The following is a 22,837-nucleotide window of genomic DNA, read 5'->3' on the forward strand; positions in this document are numbered from 1 at the left end:
CAAATAAGTGTCATTAATGAATATCTTCATAGTCAGCTCCAAGCATTCACCGCAGGACACATATAGAGCATCTTTGGTGGGAATTTAAAGGTATTGTCGACCATGTGCAAGAGAAATATGTGCCTAGAAAAAATACAGGGGAGGGAAAGGATTCATCTTGGTTCCATAAACAAATTAGGAAGTTGCTGAGAAAGCAGAGAATATTGCACAGTCGTTTTAAACGTAGTCACTGGCCCGCTGACAAACAGAAATTATGCGAAATGATAGCAGCTGTCAGAAGGACAATGAAAGATTCTTCTAACAAATTTGAAAGCAATATTTTATCTGCAGATTCTAAAAATAGCCCCAAAAAATTTGGTCGTAAGTAAAATCTATGAACGCTACAAATAATTCAATATCTTCTCTTGCTGACAGTACGGGTAATATAACGAATGATGATAGACAGAAGGCCGAAATTCTGAATCTGGCTTTCAAAAACTCGTTTATGGTAGAGGACTGCAGCACCATTCCCCCTTTCAATTATCGAACAAACGCAAGGCTGGCTGACATAGTGTTTATTGTATCTGGGATTGTAAAACAGTTAAGATCCTTAGACGCCAGGAACGCATCTGGACCAGACGGTATCCCCGTAAGATTTTATATTGACTATGCTACAAATACAGTACCATTCTTATCCCTCATCTATCTGAGATCATTGGAACAGCGGAAACTTCAACGGGACTGGAAGAAGGCCCAGGTCATAGGAATCTATAAATAGTGTAGGAAATCGGATGCACATAATTACCGGCCAGTTTCACTGACATCGATTTGTTGTGGAATCATGGGACGTATTTTGTGTTCAGACATAATGACTTTTCGAGACTCTGGGAATGGTTGGTTCTGAGCACTATGGGACTTAACAGCTGTGGTCATCAGTCCCCTAGAACTTAGAACTACTTAAACCTAACTAACCTAAGGACATCACACACATCCATGCCCGAGGCAGGATTCGAACCTGCGTCCGTAGCAGTCGCGCGGTTCCGGACTGCGCGCCTAGAACCGCGAGACCACCGCGGCCGGCAGACTCTGGGAAGCTCATCTGTAGAAACCAGCGCGGTTTTAGGAAACAGCAGTCGTGTGAGACACAGCTGGCCCTCTTTGTGCATGATATATAACAGGCTCTAGATACCGGCTCCCAGGTTGATTCCATAATCCTCGACTTTCGAAAGGCGTTCGACTCATTTCCGCACTGTCGCTTGCTCCAAAAAGTGTGTGCTTATGGTCTATCCGATGACATATGGCGTTAGATAGAAAGTTTTCTGACAGAGAGCAGTATGTCGTCCTGAACGGGGAGACTTCAATAGAAACAAGCGTAACACGAGGTGTACCCGGGGCAGCGTAATAGGTCCTCTGCTTTTTACGATCTACATAAACGATCTGGTTGATGGTATTGACAGTGGCATTAGACTGTTTGCTGATGATGCTCTAGTCTACGGGAAAGTAGTATCACACGAAAGCTGTGAACAAATCGGTGAGGATTTGCAGAAAATAAATGTATGGTGTAATGACTGGCAGTTATCTCTCAATATTAATAAGTGTAACCTACTGCGTATAACAAAGCGAAAATCCCCATTAATGTAAGAGTGCAAATTAAATGCCCAGTCTTTGTAAGTGGTAACATCCGTCAAGTATCTGAGTGTGACTATTCGAAATGATCTCAAATGGAACGATGAGATTAGACAAGTAGCGGGTAAGGCGAATTCTAGATTGCGGTTTATTGGTAGAATCCTGAAGCGATGCAATCCTTCAACAAAGGAAGTTACTTACAATACGTTAGTTCGTCCAGTCTTAGAGTATAGTTTGTCTGTATGGGACCCTTACCAGTTGGTCTGATTCAAGAGATTGAGAAGGTCCAAAATGAGCGGCAAGATTCATGACTGGTACATTTAGCCATCGAGAGAGCGTTACAAATCTCGTAGAAAGTTTGAAGTGGGACACACTTGCAATAGACGAAGCGCTAAGCGGAAGGGGCTGCTCACAAAATTCCAAAATCCGATCTTCGCTGAGGATGTCGAGCATATAGCATTACCACCAACTTTCAAATCACGCCATGATCACCATTCAGAGATAAGCGAAAGTAGAGCTCGTACTGAGGTCTTCAGACAGTCGTTTTCCCTCGCGCGACCCGCGAGTGGAACACAGGGGGGCGGATATGACCTTGGCGCGAATAGTACCCTTCGAGACACACCGCTTGGTGGCTAGCGAAGTTTATATGTAGATGTAGATGAGCCAAAGAAACTGGTACACCTGCCTAATATCGACTAGCCCACCCCCCAATCTCCCCCCCCCCCCCCCCCCCCCGCACACAGAAGTTTGGCAATACGACATGGCACGGATTAGACTAATATCCACAAGTCCGTAAGAGTACAAGAGGGCAGAGACCTCTTCTGAAAAGCTCGTTGCAAGGCATCCCAGATTCGCTCAGAATGTCATTGTTTAGGGAGTCTGGTGGCCAGCGGAAGTGTTTAAACTCAAGAGTGTTCCTGGAGCAATTCTGGATGTGTGGGGTGTCGCATTGTCCTGCTGGAATTGCCCAAGTCCATCGGAATGCACAATGGACATGAATGGATGCAGATGATCAGACAGGATGCTTACGTGGGTGTTACCTGTCAGTCGTACCAAGATGTATCAGGGATCTCATATCACTCCAACTGCACATTCCCCACACCATTACAGAGCCTCCACCAGCTAGAACAGTCCCCTGCTGACATGCAGGATCCATGGATTCATGAGGTTGTCTCCATACCCGTACACCCCATCCGCTCGATAAAAATTGAAACGAGACTCGTGCGACCAGGCAACTTGTTTCCAGTCATCAACAGTCCAATGTCGTGCAGTCATCACGGGTACAAGAGTGGGCCTTCGGCTCCGAAAGCCCATATCGATGATGGTTCGTACGCTGACGCTTGTTGGTGGCCCAGAATTGAAATCTACGACAATTTGCGCAAGAGTTGCACTTCTGTCGTTGAACTGTTCTCTTCCGCCGTCGTTGGTCCCGTTCTTGCAGAATCTTTTTCCGTCCGCATAGATGTCGGAAATTTGATGTGTTAACGGATTCCTGATATTCACGGTGCACTCGTGAAATGATCGTACGAGAAAATCCCCACTTCATCGCTACCTCGAAGCTGCTGCGTCCTATTGCTCGGCCGGCGGCGGTGGCCGAGCGGTTCTAGGCGCTTCATTCGGGAACCGCGCGACTACTACGGTCGCAGGTTCGAATCCTGCCTCGGGCATGGATGTGTATGACGTCCTTAGGTTAGTTAGGTTTAAATAGTTCTACGTTCTACCAATCGTAGAGGGAGACCAAGAGATGAATACACTAAGGAGATTCAGAAGGATGTAGGTTGCAGTAAGTACTGGGAGATGAAGAAGCTTGCACAGGATATAGTGGCATGGAGAGCTGCATCAAACCAGTCTCAGGACTGAAGACCACAACAACAACAACAACATGTTCTAGGGGACTGATGACCTCAGATGCTAAGCCCCATAGTGCTCAGAGATATTTGAACCATTTGAAACCATCGCTCGTGCGTCGGCTGTAGCACCACGTTCAGACTCGCTTAAATTTAGATAACCAGCCATTGTAGCAGCAGTAACCGATCTAACAACTGCGCCTGACACTTGTCTTATATAGACGTCGCCGACCGCAGCGCCGTATTGTGCCTGCTTTTATATCTCTGTGTTTGAATACGCATAGCTATACCAATTTCTTTGGCGCTTTAGTGTATGTCTTACACCAAAGAAAGAGACAGTATTAGGGGCAACTTTCGAGTGACGAATTATATATCAATCACTATAGTTTATCACTGAAGGAGCGATAAACAGCAAAAGAAGGAATGATACATAGCAAAAGGGCCATTGGAAGAGGGAGAAACTCGTGGCTGAAAGAAATTTAAAGATGGCACAGAAGAGCCAAGTACTGAACAATTATAAACGAAGCGCGTTAAGAGTTAGGGTTCGATGTGGACGCCGTTGGGACAATGTATCAAATAACCACAGAGACTGCGAAAATTCATTGGCGGCTTGTACATCATAGGCGCTAATTGTTTCATAATACACAACGCTCGAACGCTCTTCTCAGCTACATCCTCTCAGGCTTACACACTGACGCAAACGCTCAATGGTTGCCGGTGTAGGGGGCGTCAATATAGCTAATGTGTTATTCAACCCAGAACAGGTTGTGATGATGGCGCGAGCTGGTTGGCAGGAAAAGCAGGTAATGTACGTGGAACCAGGTGGAAGTCCAGCGCAGTCATAGAGGAACTACAGCCATTAGTTCATTTGTTCATAATGTTGTCACGCTGCAGCCATCACACAGAGTCACAGGCTATCCCCAGATGGCGTAGAGGTAATTAGCTCAGCACACAACTTTGAGACGTAGCCACCACACAGCATCGCTCCAATAAGCAGACGGGAGCAGAGTGGAGTAACGTTGTCAGTGCTCTGGCGACTGGAGAGCCATGTCAAGTCCCAGGTAGGAAGCGAGTACGCGACAATGATGCCCTCACGGAAGTCGGGCCCACTGGTTCGCACAGATCCGCAGCTCAGTGCAGGTAACACCTGAGAGTAAAAGTGAACCGGGGATATCAGCACAGGACGGAGCGACAGTGGTCTGTAGTAGCAGAGTGTGCCCACACGGAGCAGGTTGTGGCCTGGGAGCTAGTCACAATTAGGTGCGAATCACGGACCCCTGGCTATGTGCCCTGCAGCTGGCAGTAGCTAGCCAGCAGGTGGCCTAGCACCTGGAAGGCACCAGTTCACCACCCAGCAGCATCCGGATTTTGTTGCAGTCCACTGTTCCACAGATAGCTGAGGCAGCATCTAGTAACAGCAGCCCAGTTGATCCACATTGGGTCGATGACTGTCGTTGATTACCTCTCTGAGTTGACTGCATCCTGTGACATACGGATGCATATGTGGTAACTACACTACTGGCCATTAAAATTGCTGCACCGCGAAGATGACATGCAACAGACGCGAAATTTAACCGATAGGAAGAAGATACTGTGATATGCAAATGATTAGCTTTTCAGAGCATTCACACAAGGTTGGCGCCGGTGGCGACACCTACAACGTGCTGACGTGAGGAAAGTTTCCAACTGATTTCTCATACACAAACAGCAGTTGGTTGGCGTTGCCTGGTGAAACGTTGTTGTGATGCCTCGTGTAAGGAGGAGAAATGTGTACCATCACGTTTCCGACTTTGATTAAGGTCGGATTGTAGCCCATAACGATTGCGGTTTATCGTATCGTGACATTGCTGGTCGCGTTGGTCGAGATCCAATGACTGTTAGCAGAATATGGAATCGGTGGGTTCAGGAGGGTAATACGGAACGCCTTGCTGGATCCCAATGGCCTCGTATCACTAGCAGTCGAGATGACAGGCATCTTATCCGAATGGCTGTAACGGATCGTGCAGCCACGTCTCGATCCCTGAGTCAACAGATGGGGACGTTTGCAAGACAACAACCATCTGCACGAACAGTTCGACGACGTTTGAAGCAGCATGTACTCTCAGCTCGGAGACCATGGCTGCGGTTACCCTTGATGCTGCATAAAAGACAGGAGCGCCTGCGATGGTGTACTCAACGACGAATCTGGGTGCACGAATGGCAAAACGTGATTTTTTTGGATGAATCCAGGTTCTGTTTACAGTATCATGATGGTCGCATCCGTGTTTGGCGACATCGCGGTGAACGCACATTGGAAGCGTGTATTCGTCATCGCCGTACTGGCGTATCACCCGGCTTGATGGTATGGGCTGCCATTGGTTACACGTCTCGGTCACCTCTTGTTCGCACTGACGGCACTTTGAACAGTGGACGTTACATTTCAGACGTGTTAGGACCCGTGGCTCTATCCTTCATTCGATCCCTGCGAAACCCTGCATTTCAGCAGGATAATGCACGACCGCATGTTGCAGGACCTGTACGGGCCTTTCTGGATACAGAAAATGTTCGACTGCTGCCCTGGCCAGCACGTTGTCCAGATCTGTCACCAACTGAAAACGTCTGGTCAATGGTGGCCGAGTAACTGCCTCGTCACAATACGCCAGTCACAACTCTAGACGAACTGTGGTATCGTGTTGAAGCTGCATGGGCAGCTGTACCTGAACACCCCATCCAAGCTCTGTTTGACTCAATGCCCAGGAGTATCAAGGCAGTTCTTACGGCCAGAGGTGGTTGTTCTGGGTACTGATTTCTCAGGATCTATGCACCCAAATTGCGTGAAAATGTAATCACATGTCAGTTGTAGTATAATATATTTGTCCAACGAATACCAGTTTATCATGTGCATTTCTTCTTGGTGTAGCAATTTTAATGGCCAGTAGTGTATTATATACATTGATGGTGGAAGGAGGGGGAAGGAAAGGAAAGGAAAGGCATTATTGATGTCAGCTGCATCGGGACTTCATGCGGGATCAGCGGAAATGAGTGAAAATGTGTGCTGGACTGGACTCGAACTCAGGATCTTCTGCTTACTTGCAATTGTGTTAACCACTGCGCCATCTGTGTATAACTTCAGTCACAAATGAGTGGACTGTCTGAGTACACCTCCCGGACGACCTGCAATCCCACCGAGCACCAATTTGGGTGCTCGTCCATGTCCTCCATGCTCGCTACTTTAAGGTTCCCACAGGCGGTCGGACGTAATCCGCACTGAAGGTGGTGGATTCGTGGCCCATCGAGGCAAATCAATTACATGAATGTGTGGTGTCTGTTCTTTTGGAGATGTTGTGTTCATATAGTATGTTGTAATTGTTCTAATGCCATGGCAAAGCCTGCTGTCATCTCAGCTCGGCCTCTCTGTGACTTCTTCAGTCAGACCATGGTTGTAGCTTTCTACTGACTCAGCTACGGGTTCCAGACGCCAATTACGTGATGCAACGCCGTTTATATTATTACAATGCCACCCACAACAAAGCTTGACTTTTGAAATCATCTATTTTACATTGTTTTATTCTACACCTTCGTTAAAGTGGGCAGCAGCAAAAAGAGCTAACCCTCAATTTGGTGAGGATTAGCCTGATCACGCCAACTGTGTTTATTTCGGGGACACAACGTGCTGGTACTAATGATAATGCGTGTTGCTAGGCTGGGAGCCCCACTTGCAGTGAGTCCAACCACCTGGTGCAAGTCATTTTGATAGACGTCACTTCGGCAACTTGCTTGTTGATGAGGATGAAATGATGATGAAGACAACACAACACCCAGTCGCTGAGTGGAGAAAATCTATGACACGGCCATGAATCGAATCCAGGCCCTCCGCATGGCATTCCACCGCACTGACCACTCAGCTTGACTTTTGAAATCATCTATTTTAAATTGTAAATGCCGTGTGGCTAGGGCCTCCCATCGGGTAGACCGTTCGCCTGGTGCAAGTCCTTCGAGATGACGGCACTTCGGCGACTTGCGCGTCGATGAGGATGAAATGATGATGATAAGGACAACACAACACCCAGTCCCTGAGCGAAGAAAATCTCCGACCCAACCGGGAATCGAACCGGGGCCGTTAGGTACGTCACTCCGTCGCGCTGACCACTCAGCTACCAGGGATTGGGGCAGATACCACATGCTGATAGCAAGGTGGAGAGCGTTGCCTGCTATATACGAGGGTAAGTCAATTATTATCCGAAATTTAGTTAAATTTTTGTTTATTTTGGTAGTACTGTCGTTTTATGTTGATGACGCATCTTTTGTTTATTTGTTTTTATATCTTTGCAATTTTCAAGCTGCTACGTTAGTTATGTTATCGGTGCCGTGCTGTTAATCATGGTTGCCCCGCTGTCTATTAGCACCAAAGAAGAGCAACGTTCAGTGATCCGTTTTTTGTGGTCGGAAGGCGTATCAGGGGCCGAAATTCATCGAAGTCTTTCGGTACTGTACGGGGGCAGTTTTTTGCCACAACGGAGTGTCTACGAATGGATTGAAAAATTCTGAAATGGTCGCACAAGTATTACTCTCGATGAAGGACCCGGACGACCGTTTAACGCCACAAATGAAGAAATCATTGAGCATTCACGTGAAATGATTCTCTTAGACAGACGATTAACTATTGACGAAGTGGCACATCGTCTACAAATTAGCCACGGTTCTGCCTACGAAAACATCCACAACAGACTTTGATTCCATAAAGTTTGTGCAATATGGGTCCCAAAACAACTCACACAGTCGCATAAACAAACGCGCTTGGAAATTTGCGAAAAACATTTGGATCGCTGTGGTAACGAAGGGGACAACTTCTTAGACAGGATCATTACTGGTGACGAAACATGGATCCATCGTTACGAGCCGGGGAGTAAACGGCAGCATATGGAATGGAACATCCAAATTCGCCGTGCAAGAAAAAGTTCAAGGCCCAACCGTTCTCAAGAAAACTGGTGCTTACGGTTTTTTGGGACGTACAAGGTCCAGTACTGGAACATTATGGGGAAAGGGGCACAACAATAAACAGTGTACATTACAGTGAGATGCTTACTGCCAGGCTAAAGCCTGTAATTCGAATCAAACGCCGAGGATTGCTGTCAAAAGTTGTTGTGTTGTTGCACGACAATGCCCGTCCGCATACTATTGCCCGCACTGCTGAAACGCTCCAGAAACGCAAATCTGAAGTACTGGATCATCCTCCATATAGCCTCAATCTTGCCCCTTTTGTCTATCACTTGTTTGGTCCACTCAAAAAGGCATTAAGGGGCCGTCGATTCGCCTCGGACAAAGCAATGAAAGAAGCGGTGCATTCTTGGCTCGCAGCTCAACCGAGAACCTTCAGGAAGCTTGTACAACGATGGACCAAGTGCGTTGAAACGCAAGGAGACTATGTAGAAGAATGATGTTCCTGTAAGTTTCCTCTTTGACTACAACAAAATTTTATAACTACTTTGCGGATAATAATTGACTTACCAAAAGAAAATGGCTCTGAGCACTATGGGACTTAACTTCTGAGGTCATCAGTCCCCTAGAACTTAGAACTACTTAAACCTAACTAACCTAAGGACATCACACACACCCATGCCCGAGGCAGGATTCGAACCTGCGACCGTATCGATCGCGCGGCTCCAGCCTGTAGCGCCTAGAACCGCTCGGCCACTCCGGCCGACAATTGACTTACCCTCGTATATTTGTATTATTCTATGCACGAGTGTTCAGACTAAGAATGATTCTGCCTCAGTCTGCAGTTAAATGACCTTCATTTTTACTTTAAGGCAATCAATTTCCAGGCTTCTGTCCTTCTCTTCAGATGTACCTGCGAACAAGTACGTGTTAAAATAAAACCGAAGATCATTTAATTGAAATCTGGGGCAAATTCAGTCTTAATCTCAATTTTTGATATGACAGTGTCTCCATATATACAGTAGCGATGGAGATATATTTATGTTCTTGTCTTTGAATTGAAACATACTCTAAACAAAAATATGCTCTTTTGGGTTAATACTTTCTTCCACCAACACCTTCGTATTATGGCAATGCGAGGGCCACAGTAACCTCACAAGTTGTGCATCAGGAGAAGTTTTCCATTGTGCAGTGACAGTATCAGTCGATTGCGAGCCTTCAGTGGCAAACAACTGCTTGTGTGAGAGGTCGCAAGGTCAGTCTTTAGTAAGGCTCCTTTGAAAGTGTTGTGTTAACAGTTATAACAAGAAACATATTAGCTGCTAACGAATCACCATGTGCATCAGGAGGGCGAGAGAAAATGAGTGTCCATGAGGTGCAGAGATCAACCTTCTGTGGGAAGTATATATTACGCTTCAAAAATGGATATTGTCGAGATTCAATAAATGTTCAAAGAAACCATTAACTTGCGCCATGAATACCAAATGAGAAATGGGGGCCACAGTGATCTCAAAAGTTGGCACCATCAAGACCGAAGGTGAACTCCTACGGAGTTACAAACCGTGCAGGTCGTTCATGGAGGTATCCACTCTTAAAGAGTGCATATAGAATCATGTTCGTGTAGCGGGCTGATGGGAACTGATGGAATGTCATGGGATCCAACCGAATGCGTAACAGTATGTCATGAGGCTTATCGTGAAAGTGGCTATCCTTTAAGGCGTAGCTGAAGATAGTGTGATAAAATGTTTCATAGCCACGGAAAAAAACATACAGAGGCTTAATGTGTCCAGTGGCTCCAGGTGGTATGTACTGCAATGTCACACACTTTTCAGGGGGGGGGGGGGAGATTTGCTCACAAGGAGTATGATTGTCATACGCGGACCAGGAATCAAGCAAAAGCGAGTTATTTTGACCAGCTATTGGCCAAAAGCAGTACTTGTTCTCTTACGCCCACTTTCCCACCCTTGCATGCTGTGACGTAAATATTCCCTGCTGCCCTTGCAAGATCACACACATGACAAATAATCGTACAGGTTAAAGCACCTCCAAGTTCTCGCAGCACAATTAATAACTGTCCAGCCAATTTAACTTCCAGATTAAGAGTCGGCATAATTGTACATGAATGCCTCGAGCCACTGATGTTAGCTGATCTTGATACAGCTCTCTTGCTACCACTAATTTCTAGGTTTCCTATCATACGCATATCCTCGTCAAATGCCGGTCGGTCGGAGCTGAAAACTAGTTCCTCACTGAAGGATGGAATAAGTTTGTGCAGTTTGCTGTGTCTCGTTGAGTTGACGCTCTGTTTGAGATTTCGTTATCTTACGTCTTCCAATTACGTAACACTGTTACAAGTTGTGCAACCATCAACTGCGTCCCGTGAAATTACTGTAATCCATGTCGGGCGCAATTTGATGTGCATAACATAGTAGGTCACTATCACGCAGATCTTGTAGATCGTGTCGAGCATCCTCGAAACGCACAAACACCGATTTTGCTAACGAGCCCTCCACTCAGTATTCGTCGTTTGTTTTATGCACTACACGGTCATATTACTGCGGACTTATTAGAAATCTGTTCATAACTGGGTTTTTTTTACTATGTTGTGGATGATATTCCAAGTACGTAATTGTGTTTAGTACCAGGTCCTTGGGCAACGACTATCCTTTACTACGTTTCACTGGAGACGGGATTTGTGGTTTCCTGTCCAACAATGATGGTGAGTTACATGGCGCAGACCTTTGAAACTTTTGGTCACTGAAAACGAGGGGACTGGTTTCGGTTTTACCCGATGAAGTGATCTTGTTCTAGAATCTCGTAGAACTGTGTTGGGAAGCTTATCTTCTAAGAGAAGGAGAAATATGAACAGTGCCAGTAACGAATATGTTGATTCGGTTTGGAGGAAATAGGGCACGAACTGTAACCTGCTGTACTTGTCAAGAGGGATCTGATGCTCTGGTAGTCAGGCTTGAGAAGTGTGGTACGAATAGTAAAAAGGCACGACCGGGTCAGGGGGTGAGTAGATGTTAAGTAATTTTAAGTAAGGTTAGTCTGAACATGGTACTTTGATACAAGGTTGTCCATTCTGTTATTGTAACATTTCATTGTGTACGATTGTATATTGTTGTTGTGGTCTTCAGTCCTGAGACTGGTTTGATGCAGCCCTCCATGCTACTCTATCCTGTGCAAGCTTCTTCATCTCCCAGTACCTACTGAAGCCTACATCCTTCTGAATCTGTTTAGTATATTCATCTCTTGGTCTCCCTCTACGGTTTTTACCCTCCACGCTGCCCTCCAATTGGTGATCCCTTGATGCCTCAGAACATGTCCCACCAACCGATCCCTTCTTCTTGTCAAGTTGTGCCACAAACTTCTCTTCTCCCCAATCCTATTCAGTACCTCCTCATTAGTTATACGATCCACCCATCTAAACTTCAGCATTCTTCTGTAACACCACATTTCGAAAGCTTCTATTCTCTTCTTGTCCAAACTAGTCATCGTCCATGTTTCAGTTCCATACATGTCTACACTCCATACAAATGCTTTCAGAAACGACTTCCTGACACATAAATCTATACTCGATGTTAACAAACTTCTCTTCTTCAGAAACGTTTTCCTTGCTATTGCCAGTCTACATTTTATATCCTCTCTACTTCGACCACCATCAGTTATTTTGCTTCCCAAATAGCAAAACTCCTTTACTACTTTAAGTATCTCATTTCCTAATCTACTTCCCTCAGCATCACCTGACTTAATTCAACTACATTCCGTTATCCTCGTTTTGCTTTTGTTGATGTTCATTTTATACCCTCCTTTCATGACACTGTCCATTCCGTTCAACTGCTCTTCCAAGTCCTTTGCTGTCTCTGACAGAATTACAATGTCATCGGCGAACCTCAAAGTTTTTATTTCTTCTCCATGGATTTTAATACCTACTCCGAATTTTTCTTTTGTTTTCTTCATTGCTTACTCAATATACAGATTGAATAACATCGGGGAGAGGCTACAACCCCGTCTCACTCCCTTCCCAATCACTGCTTCCCTTTCATGCCCCTCGACTCTTATAACTGCCATCTGGTTTCTGTAAAAATTGTAAATAGCGTTTCGCTCCCTGTACTTTACCCCTGCCACATTCAGAATTTGAAAGAGAGTATTCCAGTCAACATTGTCAAAAGCTTTCTCTAAATCTACAAATGCTATAAACGTAGGTTTGCCTTTCCTTAATCTAGCTTCTAAGATCAGTCGTAGGGTCAGTATTGCCTCACGTGTTCCAACATTTCTATGGAATCCAAACTGATCTTCCCCGAGGTCGGCTTCTACCAGTTTTTCCATTCGTCTGTAAAGAATTCGTGTTAGTATTTTGCAACCGTGACTTATTAAACTGATAGTTCGGTAATTTTCACACTGTCAAGACCTGCTTTCTTTGGGATTGGAATTATTGTATTCTTCTTGAAGTCTGAGGTTATATCACCTGTCATACATCTTGCTCACCAGACGCTAGAGTTTTGTCAGGGGTGGCTCTCCGAAGGCTATCAGTAGTTGTCAGGGAATGTTGTCCAATCCCGGGGCCTTGTTTCACATCACGTCTGTCAGTGCTCTGTCAAACTCGTCACGCAGTATCATATCTCCCATTTCCTCTTCATCTACGTCGTCTTCCATTTCCAGAATATTGGCCTCCAGTACATCGCCCTTGTATAGACCGTCTATATACTCCTTCCACCTTTCTGCTTTCCCTTCTTTGCCTAGAACTGGTTTCGAATCTAAGTTCTTGATATTCGTAGAAGTGGTTCTCTTTTCTCCAAAGGTGTCTTTAATTTCCCTATAAGCAGTATCTAATTTACCCCTAGTGATATATGCTTCTAAATCCTTAGATTTGTCCTCTAGCCATCCCTGCTTAGCCATTTTGCACATCCTTTCGATCTCATTTTTGAGAGGTTTGTGTTCCCTTTCGCTTACTTCATTTACTGCGTTTTTATATTTTCTCCTTTCATCCATTAAATTCCATCTCTCTTCTATTACCCAAGGACTTCTACTAACCCCCGTCTTTTTACCTACTTGATCCTTTGCTGCCTTCACTATTTCATCTCTCAAAGCTACCCGTTCTACTTCTACTGAATTTCTTTCCCCAGTTCTTGTCAATCGTTCCCTAATACTCTCTCTGAAACACTCTACAACCTCTGGTTCTTTCAGTTTATCCAGGTCCCATCTCCTGAAATTCCCACCTTTTTGCAGTTTTCGTAGTTTTAGTCTACAGTTCGTAACCAATAAATAGTGGTCAGAGTCCATATCTGCCCCTGGAAATGTCTTGCAATTTAAAACCTGGTTTCTAAATCTCTGTCTTACCATTATGTAATCTATCTGAAACCTTCCAGTGTATCCAGGCCTCTTCCAGGTATACAACCTTCTTTCACGATTCTTAAAGCAAGTGTTAGCTATGAAACTTCCTGAACTATTAAAACTGTGTGCCGGACCAAGGCTCGAACTTGCCTTCTGCGGGCAAGTGCTCTACCAACTGAGCTACCCAAGCACGACTCATAACCCGTCCTCACAGCTTCAGTTCTGCCAGTACCTCGGCTCCTACCTTCCAAACTTCACAGAAGCTCTTCTGCAAACCTTGCAGAACTGGAAGAAAGGATATTGCGGAGACATAACTTAGCCACAGCCTAGGGGATGTTTCTAGAATGAGATTTTCACTCTGCAGCGTAGTGAACGTTGATATGAAACTTCCTGACAGATTAAAACTGTGTGCCGGATGGAGACTCAAACTCGGGACCTTTGCTTTTCGCGGGCAAGTGCTCTACCATCCTTTGCCCGCGAATGGCAAAGGTCCCAGTTTTAATCTGTCAGGAAGTTTCATATCAGTGCACACTCCGCTGCAGAGTGAAAATCTCATTCTGGAAGTGTTAGCTATGATTAAGTTATGCTCTGTGCATAATTCTACCAGGCGGCTTCCTCTTTCATTCCTTACCCTCATTCCATATCCACTTACTACTTTTCCTCCTATCTAATTATTAGTATTATCCTCAGGAATTTTACTACGTTGTGCGTGTGGAAGTTGATCAAATATATCTGTCAATTAAAACTCAAAATCTTCATTTATAATCATAGTTCCTGATCCCGCTGACTGAGCCGTGGTAAAATTTGCTGTTTTGAAGAGCGCGCCGTAGGGCGTAGTGTAAAGCAGTCGCCCGCCATTTTCTGGCGGTGGTGCCGCTGTGGCAATCGTTGCTTTGGTGTCTCCCTCTGGTGGAAAAGGGGAAAGGTAGCCTGCTCACGAGCATTTAAGGGATGCTATGAGCTCGCTAGAGGGCGAGTCTGGGCAGTTGGTCAGTCGGAGTGAGGCTGGGTCAGTCTCACGTCACCAGCTGCTGGTCTGTCTCTCGTTTGCATTTGTGCGGCAGTTAGTGTCTGTCTGTCGTCGGAGTGCTAGGATGTCTGTCGTTTGGATCAAACTTTAGGGCCGTCAAATGAGAGTCTTGCCACTCCGCCAGTAAGAGAACTCAGCTAGTGGTCGCCCGGTCGGGGCTGAGTTCCTGCATCTGAGTCTGCGCGTCAGGCCGCCAGTCTGCTCGAGTTGCTTGGACAACGGTCATTGGCGGTTGGATCGATCGGTTAGTCGGTCGCGCACTGAGACACAAGATGACTTGTCCGTCTTGAGCGTCGGCACATGTGTGGTCCCCACGTGAGTCCAGTGGGCCGCGCCGTATAGAAAGGGGTTGTGGCTTCGCGGTCGACGCAAGAGTAACAGGAGTCAAACCACGACATCGGTCTGGCCGGTGGGAGCTGCGACGCCGTGAGACGGGAGATCGGCGCGCCTTCCTGCGTCCGTTGAAGCGGCTGGCAACGAACGGTTTGGGGGAGCGTTGGGGGTGCTGCGCCAGGTCTTCGCCAGAAATCGCAGTTTATGAGAAGTTAAGTGACGAGATACGTTGTTTCATGTAATTGTTAAATTCTACTTGTTTTCTTGGTGAGGTCACCAGCCGCTTTGTTTTGGGGTCGTCCCACCATTCTTTGCCCACCCGCGGGGAGGTGGTTATTTATGAATTGAGTGGTCAGTTTTTGCCTTGTGGAGTAGGGGCAGGTTAGAGCAATCTGCGGTTCGGGTTGTTCAGTAATCTCCCTATCAATGTGCCCTACGTTAATAGCTGCCTCTGCCATGTTTGGGTTCGATTCCCGGCGGGGTCAGGGATTTTCTCTGCCTCGTGATGACTGGGTGTTGTGTGATGTCCTTAGGTTAGTTAGGTTTAAGTAGTTCTAAGTTCTAGGGGACTGATGACCATAGCTGTTAAGTCCCATAGTGCTCAGAGCCATTTGAACCATTTTTTTGCCATGTTTGTCGGATTCGGTGTTAACGAATTTATTGCTTAAGGTGTAAAGGCCGAATTCCTGAAATATGTTTTTTATCTTGCCTATCATCTTGAGAGGCGTTATATGTGTAATGTAGAGCACGTTTGTACATTTTATGTAAGACTGCATTTCATGGGTTTTTATTTAAATGGTCATTTTAGTATATGAGGTTGCCACCGTCCACCGTAAGCGTTCTCTTTTAAAAACTAGTTTCACTTTCGGTGGCAAGAAATTTTTTTTAATGTGAGTGTTTTGTACCATTTCCATCCCTCCTACGGGGTGCATAGTTTCTGTGATGGTGGTGGTGGGTAGTGGATAGCACAGTGGATTAGTGGTAGGAAAAGGAGGAGGAGGGAGGGAGGAGATTGCTGTTCAACGTCCCGTCGACAACGAGGTCATTAGAGACGGAGCGCAAGCTCGGGTTAGGGAAGGATTGCGAAGGAAATCGGCCGTGCCGTTTCAAAGGAACCATCCCGGCATTTGCCTGAAACGATTTAGGGAAATCACGGAAAACCTAAATCAGGGTGGCCGGAGACGGGATTGAACCGTCGTCCTCCCGAATGCGAGTCCAGTGTGCTAACCACTGCGCCACCTCGCTCGGTCACAGTTTCTGTGTTTGTGTGAGTTGTTAAAATTTTTACTTTAAAGTAATTTGGTGTGTTGCAGATTTGCACCAGTGTAGTCTTTCAGAGGTTGTTGTGAGCGGTCGTGACTACGGCCGTGTTAAAAGGGAGCGGCAAGGTTGTTTTCATCAGTTACCCACTGACAACTACTTCCACGCTCACATAGTGTGATTAAATGTGTTAATGTTCTTGATTAATCGCTAGTAAATAAAGTAAATTCTTTAAGAAAAGATTTTGAAAGTAAATCCACGGTTCACTGATGAAATACAGAATAGAAATATTTCTGTCAGTGGCCTGGACAAGAATGTGGACTTGCAGAGTGGAAACTACGGTAAGTATGTCCTCCACCGCTTTCTGGCTGATCGCAGAAATAGTTTTCAGGCTCTCGTAACAGAGGCGCCGCTGCCCCACATACAGTGTCAGAGCGACTTTCGGGCAGCACGCACTGCTGACCACGGGCGACAACACAGAGGTGGGCTCACCTGAGCGCGCTCTGTGTGCGTCGTCGGCGCGCGGCCCTGCGGCGCCTCCTGAGCAGCAGCAGCGCGGCGGCGACGGCCAGGGCGAGCAGCAGCAGCCCCAGCAGCACGCAGCCCACGACGGCGGCCACGTCCAGCCGCTGGACGCACGCGTCGTGTCCTGCGGCGGCGGTCCACGGGCGGCCTCGCAGGCCCTCGGGCTGTGCGCAGGTGGGCAGCGGCCCCACCGACAGCTCCCTGCGGATCACCGACACGCGCCGCATCTCCACCCAGGCGCGCAGCTCGCCCACCTCGCAGCACGACACGGGGTTCCCCACCAGCGGCAGCCGCCGCAGCCCGCTCAGCGTCTCCAGGGCCTGGCCACCCAACCACACGTCAGGCTCGGGGCACGAGCAGGGCTAAACAGCACCTTGAGGGCAGTTGGTATTTGATTACATTTAACGAAATTTGTCAGGTGAGGGTAGGACTCGCGTTTGGAGAATTCTGTAGAAACCGCCATGGTGACAGTTATTGAACTTGTTGTTGTTGTTGTTGTTGTTGTGGTCTTCAGTCCTGAGACTGGTTTGATGCAGCTCTCCATGCTACTCTATCCTGTGCAAGCTTCTTCATCTCCCAGTACTTACTGCAACCTACATCCTTCCGAATCTGCTTAGTGTATTCATCTCTTGGCCTCCCTCTACGATTTTTACCCTCCACGCTGCCCTCCAATACTAAACTGGTGAGCCCTTGATGCCTCAGAACATGTCCTACCAACCGATCCCTTCTTCTAGTCAAGTTGTGCCACAAACTTCTCTTCTTCCCAATCCTATTCAGTACTTCCTCATTAGTTATGTGATCTACCCATCTAATCTTCAGCATTCTTCTGTACCACCACATTTCGAAAGCTTCTATTCTCTTCTTGTCCAAACTAGTTATCGTCCATGTTTCACTTCCATACATGGCTACACTCCATACAAATACTTTCAGAAACGACTTCCTGACACTTAAATCTATACTCGATGTTACCAAATTTCTCTTCTTCAGAAACGCTTTCCTTGCCATTACCATTCTACATTTTATATCCTCTCTACATCGACCATCATCAGTTATTTTGCTCCCCAAATAGCCAAACTTCTTTACTACTTTAAGTGTCTCATTTCCTAATCTAATTCCCTCAGCATCACCCGACTTAATTCGACTACATTCCGTTATCCTCGTTTTGCTTTTGTTGATGTTCATCTTATATCCTCCTTTCAAGACACTATCCTTTCCGTTCAACTGCTCTTCCAAGTCCTTTGCTGTGTCTGACAGAATTACAAAGTCATCGGCAAACCTCAAAGTTTTTATTTCTTCTCCATGGATTTTAATACCTACTCCGAATTTTTCTTTTGTTTCCTTTACTGCTTGCTCAATATACAGATTGAATAACATCGGGGAGAGGCTACAACCCTGTCTCACACCCTTCCCAACTACTGCTTCCCTTTCATGTCCCTCGACTCTTATAACTGCCACATGGTTTTTGTACAAATTGTAAATAGCCTTTCGCTCCCTCTGTTTTACACCTGCCACCTTCAGAATTTGAAAGAGAGTATTCCAGTTAACGTTGTCAAAAGCTTTCTCTAAGTCTACAAATGCTATAAACGTAGGTTTGCCTTTCCTTAATCTTTCTTCTAAGATAAGTCGTAGGGTCAGTATTGCCTCACGTGTTCCAACATTTCTACGGATCGAAACTGATCTTCCCCGAGGTCGGCTTCTACGAGTTTTTCCATTCGTCTGTAAAGAATTCGCGTTAGTATTTTGCTGCTGTGGCTTATTAAACTGATAGTTCGGTAATTTTCACATCTGTCAACACCTGCTTTCTTTGGGATTGGAATAATTATATTCTTCTTGAAGTCTGAGGGAATTTCGCCTGTCTCATACATCTTGCTCACCAGATGCCAGAGTTTTGTCAGGACTGGCTCTCCCAAGGCTGTCAGTAGTTCTAATGGAATGTTGTCTACTCCCGGGGCCCTGTTTCGACTTAGGTCTTTCAGTGCTCTGTCAAACTCTTCACGCAGTATCATATCACTCATTTCATCTTCGTCTTCATCCTCTTCCATTTCCATGATATTGTCCTCAACAACATCGCCCCTGTATAGTCCCTCTATATACTCCTTCCACCTTTCTGCTTTCCCTTCTTTGCTTAGAACTGGGTTTCCATCTGAGCTCTTGATATTCATGCAAGTGGTTCTCTTTTCTCCAAAGATCTCTTTAATTTTACTGTAGGCACTATCTATCATACCCCTCGTGAGATAAGCCTCTAAATCCTTAGATTTGTCCTCTATCCATCCCTCCTTAGTTATTGAACTATTTGAAATAAAATCACCATAACTTCTCAACGGTTTCCGTTAGGGCGTTCAAACTGCACGCTTGGCCGCGGGGCGTGATGGGAATTAGTATGTGCAATGCATGCATGGTCTACCAACGAAGCCCACTTTCATTTGGGTGGGTTCGTCGATAAGCAAAACTGATGCATTTGAGGGACAAGTTCCGCATTTCGCGATCGAGTACTCTCTTCACCTTCAACAGGTGACAGTGGGGTGTGCAATGTCCAGTCACGGAATAATTAGTCCGCTGCAGCTGGTAGCAGTCATCCCCTTTCAATTTTCACTACTGGCCATTAAAATTGCTACACCAAGAAGAAATGCAGCTGATAAACGGGTATTCATTGGACAAATATATTATACTAGAGCTGAGATGTGATTACATTTTCACGCAATTTGGGTGCATAGATACTGAGAAATCAGTACCCAGAAAAACCACCTCTGGCCGTAATAACGGCCTTGATACGTCTGGACATTGAGTCAAACAGAGCTTGGATGGCGTGTACAGGTACAGCTGCCCATGCACCTTCAACACGATACCATAGTTCATAGTGACTGGCGTATTGTGACTAGCTAGTTACTCGGCCACCATTGACAAGACGTTTTCAAAAATGGCTCTGAGCACTATGGGACTCAACTGCTGAGGTCATTAGTCAAGACGTTTTCAATTGGTGAGAGATCTGGAGAACGTGCTTGCCAGGGCAGCAGTCGAACATTTTCTGTATCCAGAAATGCCTGTACAGGACCTGCAACATGCGGTCGTGCATTATCCTGCTGAAATGTGGGGTTTCGCAGGGATCGAATGGAGGGTAGAGCCACGGGTCCTAACACGTCTGAAATGTAACGTCCACTGTTTAATGTGCCGTCAATGCGAACAAGAGGTGACCGAGACGTGTAACCAGTGGCACCCCATATCATCACGCCGGGTTATACGCCAGTATAGCGATGACGAATACCCGCTTCCAATGTGCGTTCAGCGCGATTTCGCCAAACACGGATGCGACCATCATGATGCTGTAAACAGAACCTGGATTCATCCGAAAAAATGACGTTTTCCCATTCGTTCACCCAGGTTCGTCGTTGAGTACACCATCGCAGGCGCTCCTAGCTGTGATTCAGCGTCAAGGGTAACCGCAGCTGTGATCTCCGAGCTGATAGTCCATGCTGCTGCAAACGTCGTCGAACTGTTCGTGCAGATGGTTGTTGTCTTGCAAACGTCCCCATCTGCTGACTCAGGGATCGAGTCGTGGCTGGACGTTTCGTTACAGTCATGCGGATAAGATGCCTGTCATCTCGACTGCTAGTGATACGAGGCCGTTGGGATCCAACACGGCGTTCCGTATTACCCTCCTGAACCCACCGATTCCATATCCTGCTAACAGTCATTGGATCTCGACCAACGCGAGCAGCAACGTCGCTATACGATAAACCGCAATCGCGATAGGCTACAATCCGACCTTTATCAAAGCCGGAAACGTGATGGTACGCATTTCTCCTCCTCACACGACGCATCACAACAACGTTTCACCAGGCAACGCCGGTTAACTGCTGTTTGTGTATGAGAAATCGGTTGAAAACTTTCCTCATGTCAGCACGTTGTAGGTGTCGCCACCGGCGCCAACCTTGTGTGAATGCTCTTAAAAGCTACTCATTTGCATATCACAGTATTTTCTTCCTTTCGCTTAAATTTCACGTCTCTAGCACGTCATCTTCGTGTTGTAGCAATTTTAATGGCCAGTAGTGTACATATAGTGTTTCACAGTTGTGGGATATGCGTGGTGCCTATTAACTTTCTCCAGTGCGAATCCATAAATACGCCCGATCTCCTGTGGGCATCTTTAAGTAGCGAACAGGGACAGTGGATATGTGGCACTCAATGGCAGTGTGGATCGGCCTTGAGGCATGCCGAGATAGTCCGTGCAGTTCCAGTAACGTTGTTTCCTGGATGGCGCAGTGGTTACCGCACCTCCCTAGTAAGCAGGTGGTCCCAGATTCGACTGCCGGTCTGCTACACATTTTCGCTCGTCGCCGCTGATTCCTCTTGATGCCCTACTGCGGCTAATAGCAGCGATCCCCCTTCAATTTGCATATAATGTTTCACGGCTGCGGGATCTGTATGGAGTCTATTCTTTTGAAGGAGCAGGAACTATGCATTCAAATAATCTTTTGAATGTATCTGAAAAATCTAGAATGTGAAAATTGAGGTCCAAGTAAGAAATGTTGGTTTCCAAAATCACCATTAAAATCATGGTAAAAATTTAAACCTAGAAAACCAGTCAAGTTCTGGACTTCAAAGGACACATCTTTACAAGATAGACAGGATTTGAAACTCAGCTCAAACCGGCAAAGTAGGATAGCAAAATTTTTGGGTGGAGTCTCCTCCTTAGGAATAATTACGAGGAATTGGCTAAAGCAAGCGACGTTAGAGTGCTCTGGCTATTTTCAGTTTGGCAATAGTATAAGAGCTTGAATACCGTAAGCAATGTCTTCATTAAGCGACTTATAAGGCTTTGGATATCTAAAGCTATGTTACAAGGCTTTGGCTGTGTTAAATGATGTCACGAGGCGTTATCTATGTTAAGCAGTGTTACGAATTGTTATCTACATGCAGCCATCTAATGAGACTGTGGATTTCTTAACAGTAACAACGAGGCTTTGACGATCTTAATAAATGTTACAAGGGTCGGTCACTCTAAGAGAAGTTATGAGACTTGGTTACTTACAAGACTTTGACTACTTAAGCAAATTACAAGGCTTTGGCTATTTCAAGCAATGGTATCAGTCGTTGGCTATGGTAGTCGTTGTTGTGAAGCTCTGGCTATGTTGAGTGATGTTATAAGGCTTTGGCTGTTTTAAGCGATGTCACAAGGCTACAGCTATATACACAGGGATCTTACGAAGGTTTGGCTATATTAAGAGCAGTGAAAAGTCTTTGCTGGTCTTAAGAAAGATTGCAAAGTTGTGGTTACATTATGAGATGTTACGAAACTGGTTACTTAAAGTGATATTACAAGGCTATGGCTGCCTCTAGCGATATTACGACGTTTTCCCTTTATTGAGCAAGTTTCAAGGCATTGCCTACTTGAGACAGCAATATGAGGCTCCATTGTGTTAAATACTGTTATGAGGCTTTAACTTCATAAGGTAATGTAACAAGACTGTTTAGCTTTGTTATTAGGCTTTGATTATCTTAATAGATATTGAGACTTTAGCTGTGTTAAGTGGTGTTATGTAGCTTTGGCTATGTTAATTGATGTTAAGAGGCTTCAGCTGTGTTAGAGAATTTTACAAAGCCTTAGCTATCTTAACAGTAACGACAAAGCTTTGGTGATCTTAAGAAATATTCCAAGGCTTTTATTACCATATGATATGTTATGAGACTTTGAGTGAGTGATGTTACGAAGCTATGGCGACCTTTAATAGCGCTACAAGGCGTTGGCTGCATTACACAAATTAGGAGGTTTTGGCTACCTCAGGCAAAGATATGAAGATCTGCTACTATTACGAGACTTTAGCTACCTTAAGCAATGTAATAAGACGTTGGCTGTGTTAAGCGTTGTCATGACGCTTTGAGTATTTTAAATGATGGCAACAGGCTTTGTCTGTGTTACGTGACGTTACGTAACTTTGACAATGTTGGGCAATGTTGTGAAGCTTTACCTGCCTTAGGCGATGTT

The 22,837-nt window shown here is 45.7% G+C and overlaps 1 protein-coding gene across 1 annotated transcript in view; it reads right to left on the reverse strand.

Moving 5' to 3' along the window:
- The window catches only part of LOC126474188 (uncharacterized), a 121,959-nt gene that overhangs the window by 8,368 nt on the left and 90,754 nt on the right, over positions 1–22,837 (reverse strand). The window contains exon 5 of the mRNA XM_050101651.1: positions 16,822–17,174. Coding sequence (XP_049957608.1) covers positions 16,822–17,174 — 353 coding nt within the window. The remainder of the gene's footprint in view (positions 1–16,821; positions 17,175–22,837) is intronic.

Source organism: Schistocerca serialis, chromosome 4, assembly GCF_023864345.2.
Source record: "Schistocerca serialis cubense isolate TAMUIC-IGC-003099 chromosome 4, iqSchSeri2.2, whole genome shotgun sequence".
NCBI lineage: Eukaryota > Metazoa > Arthropoda > Insecta > Orthoptera > Acrididae > Schistocerca > Schistocerca serialis.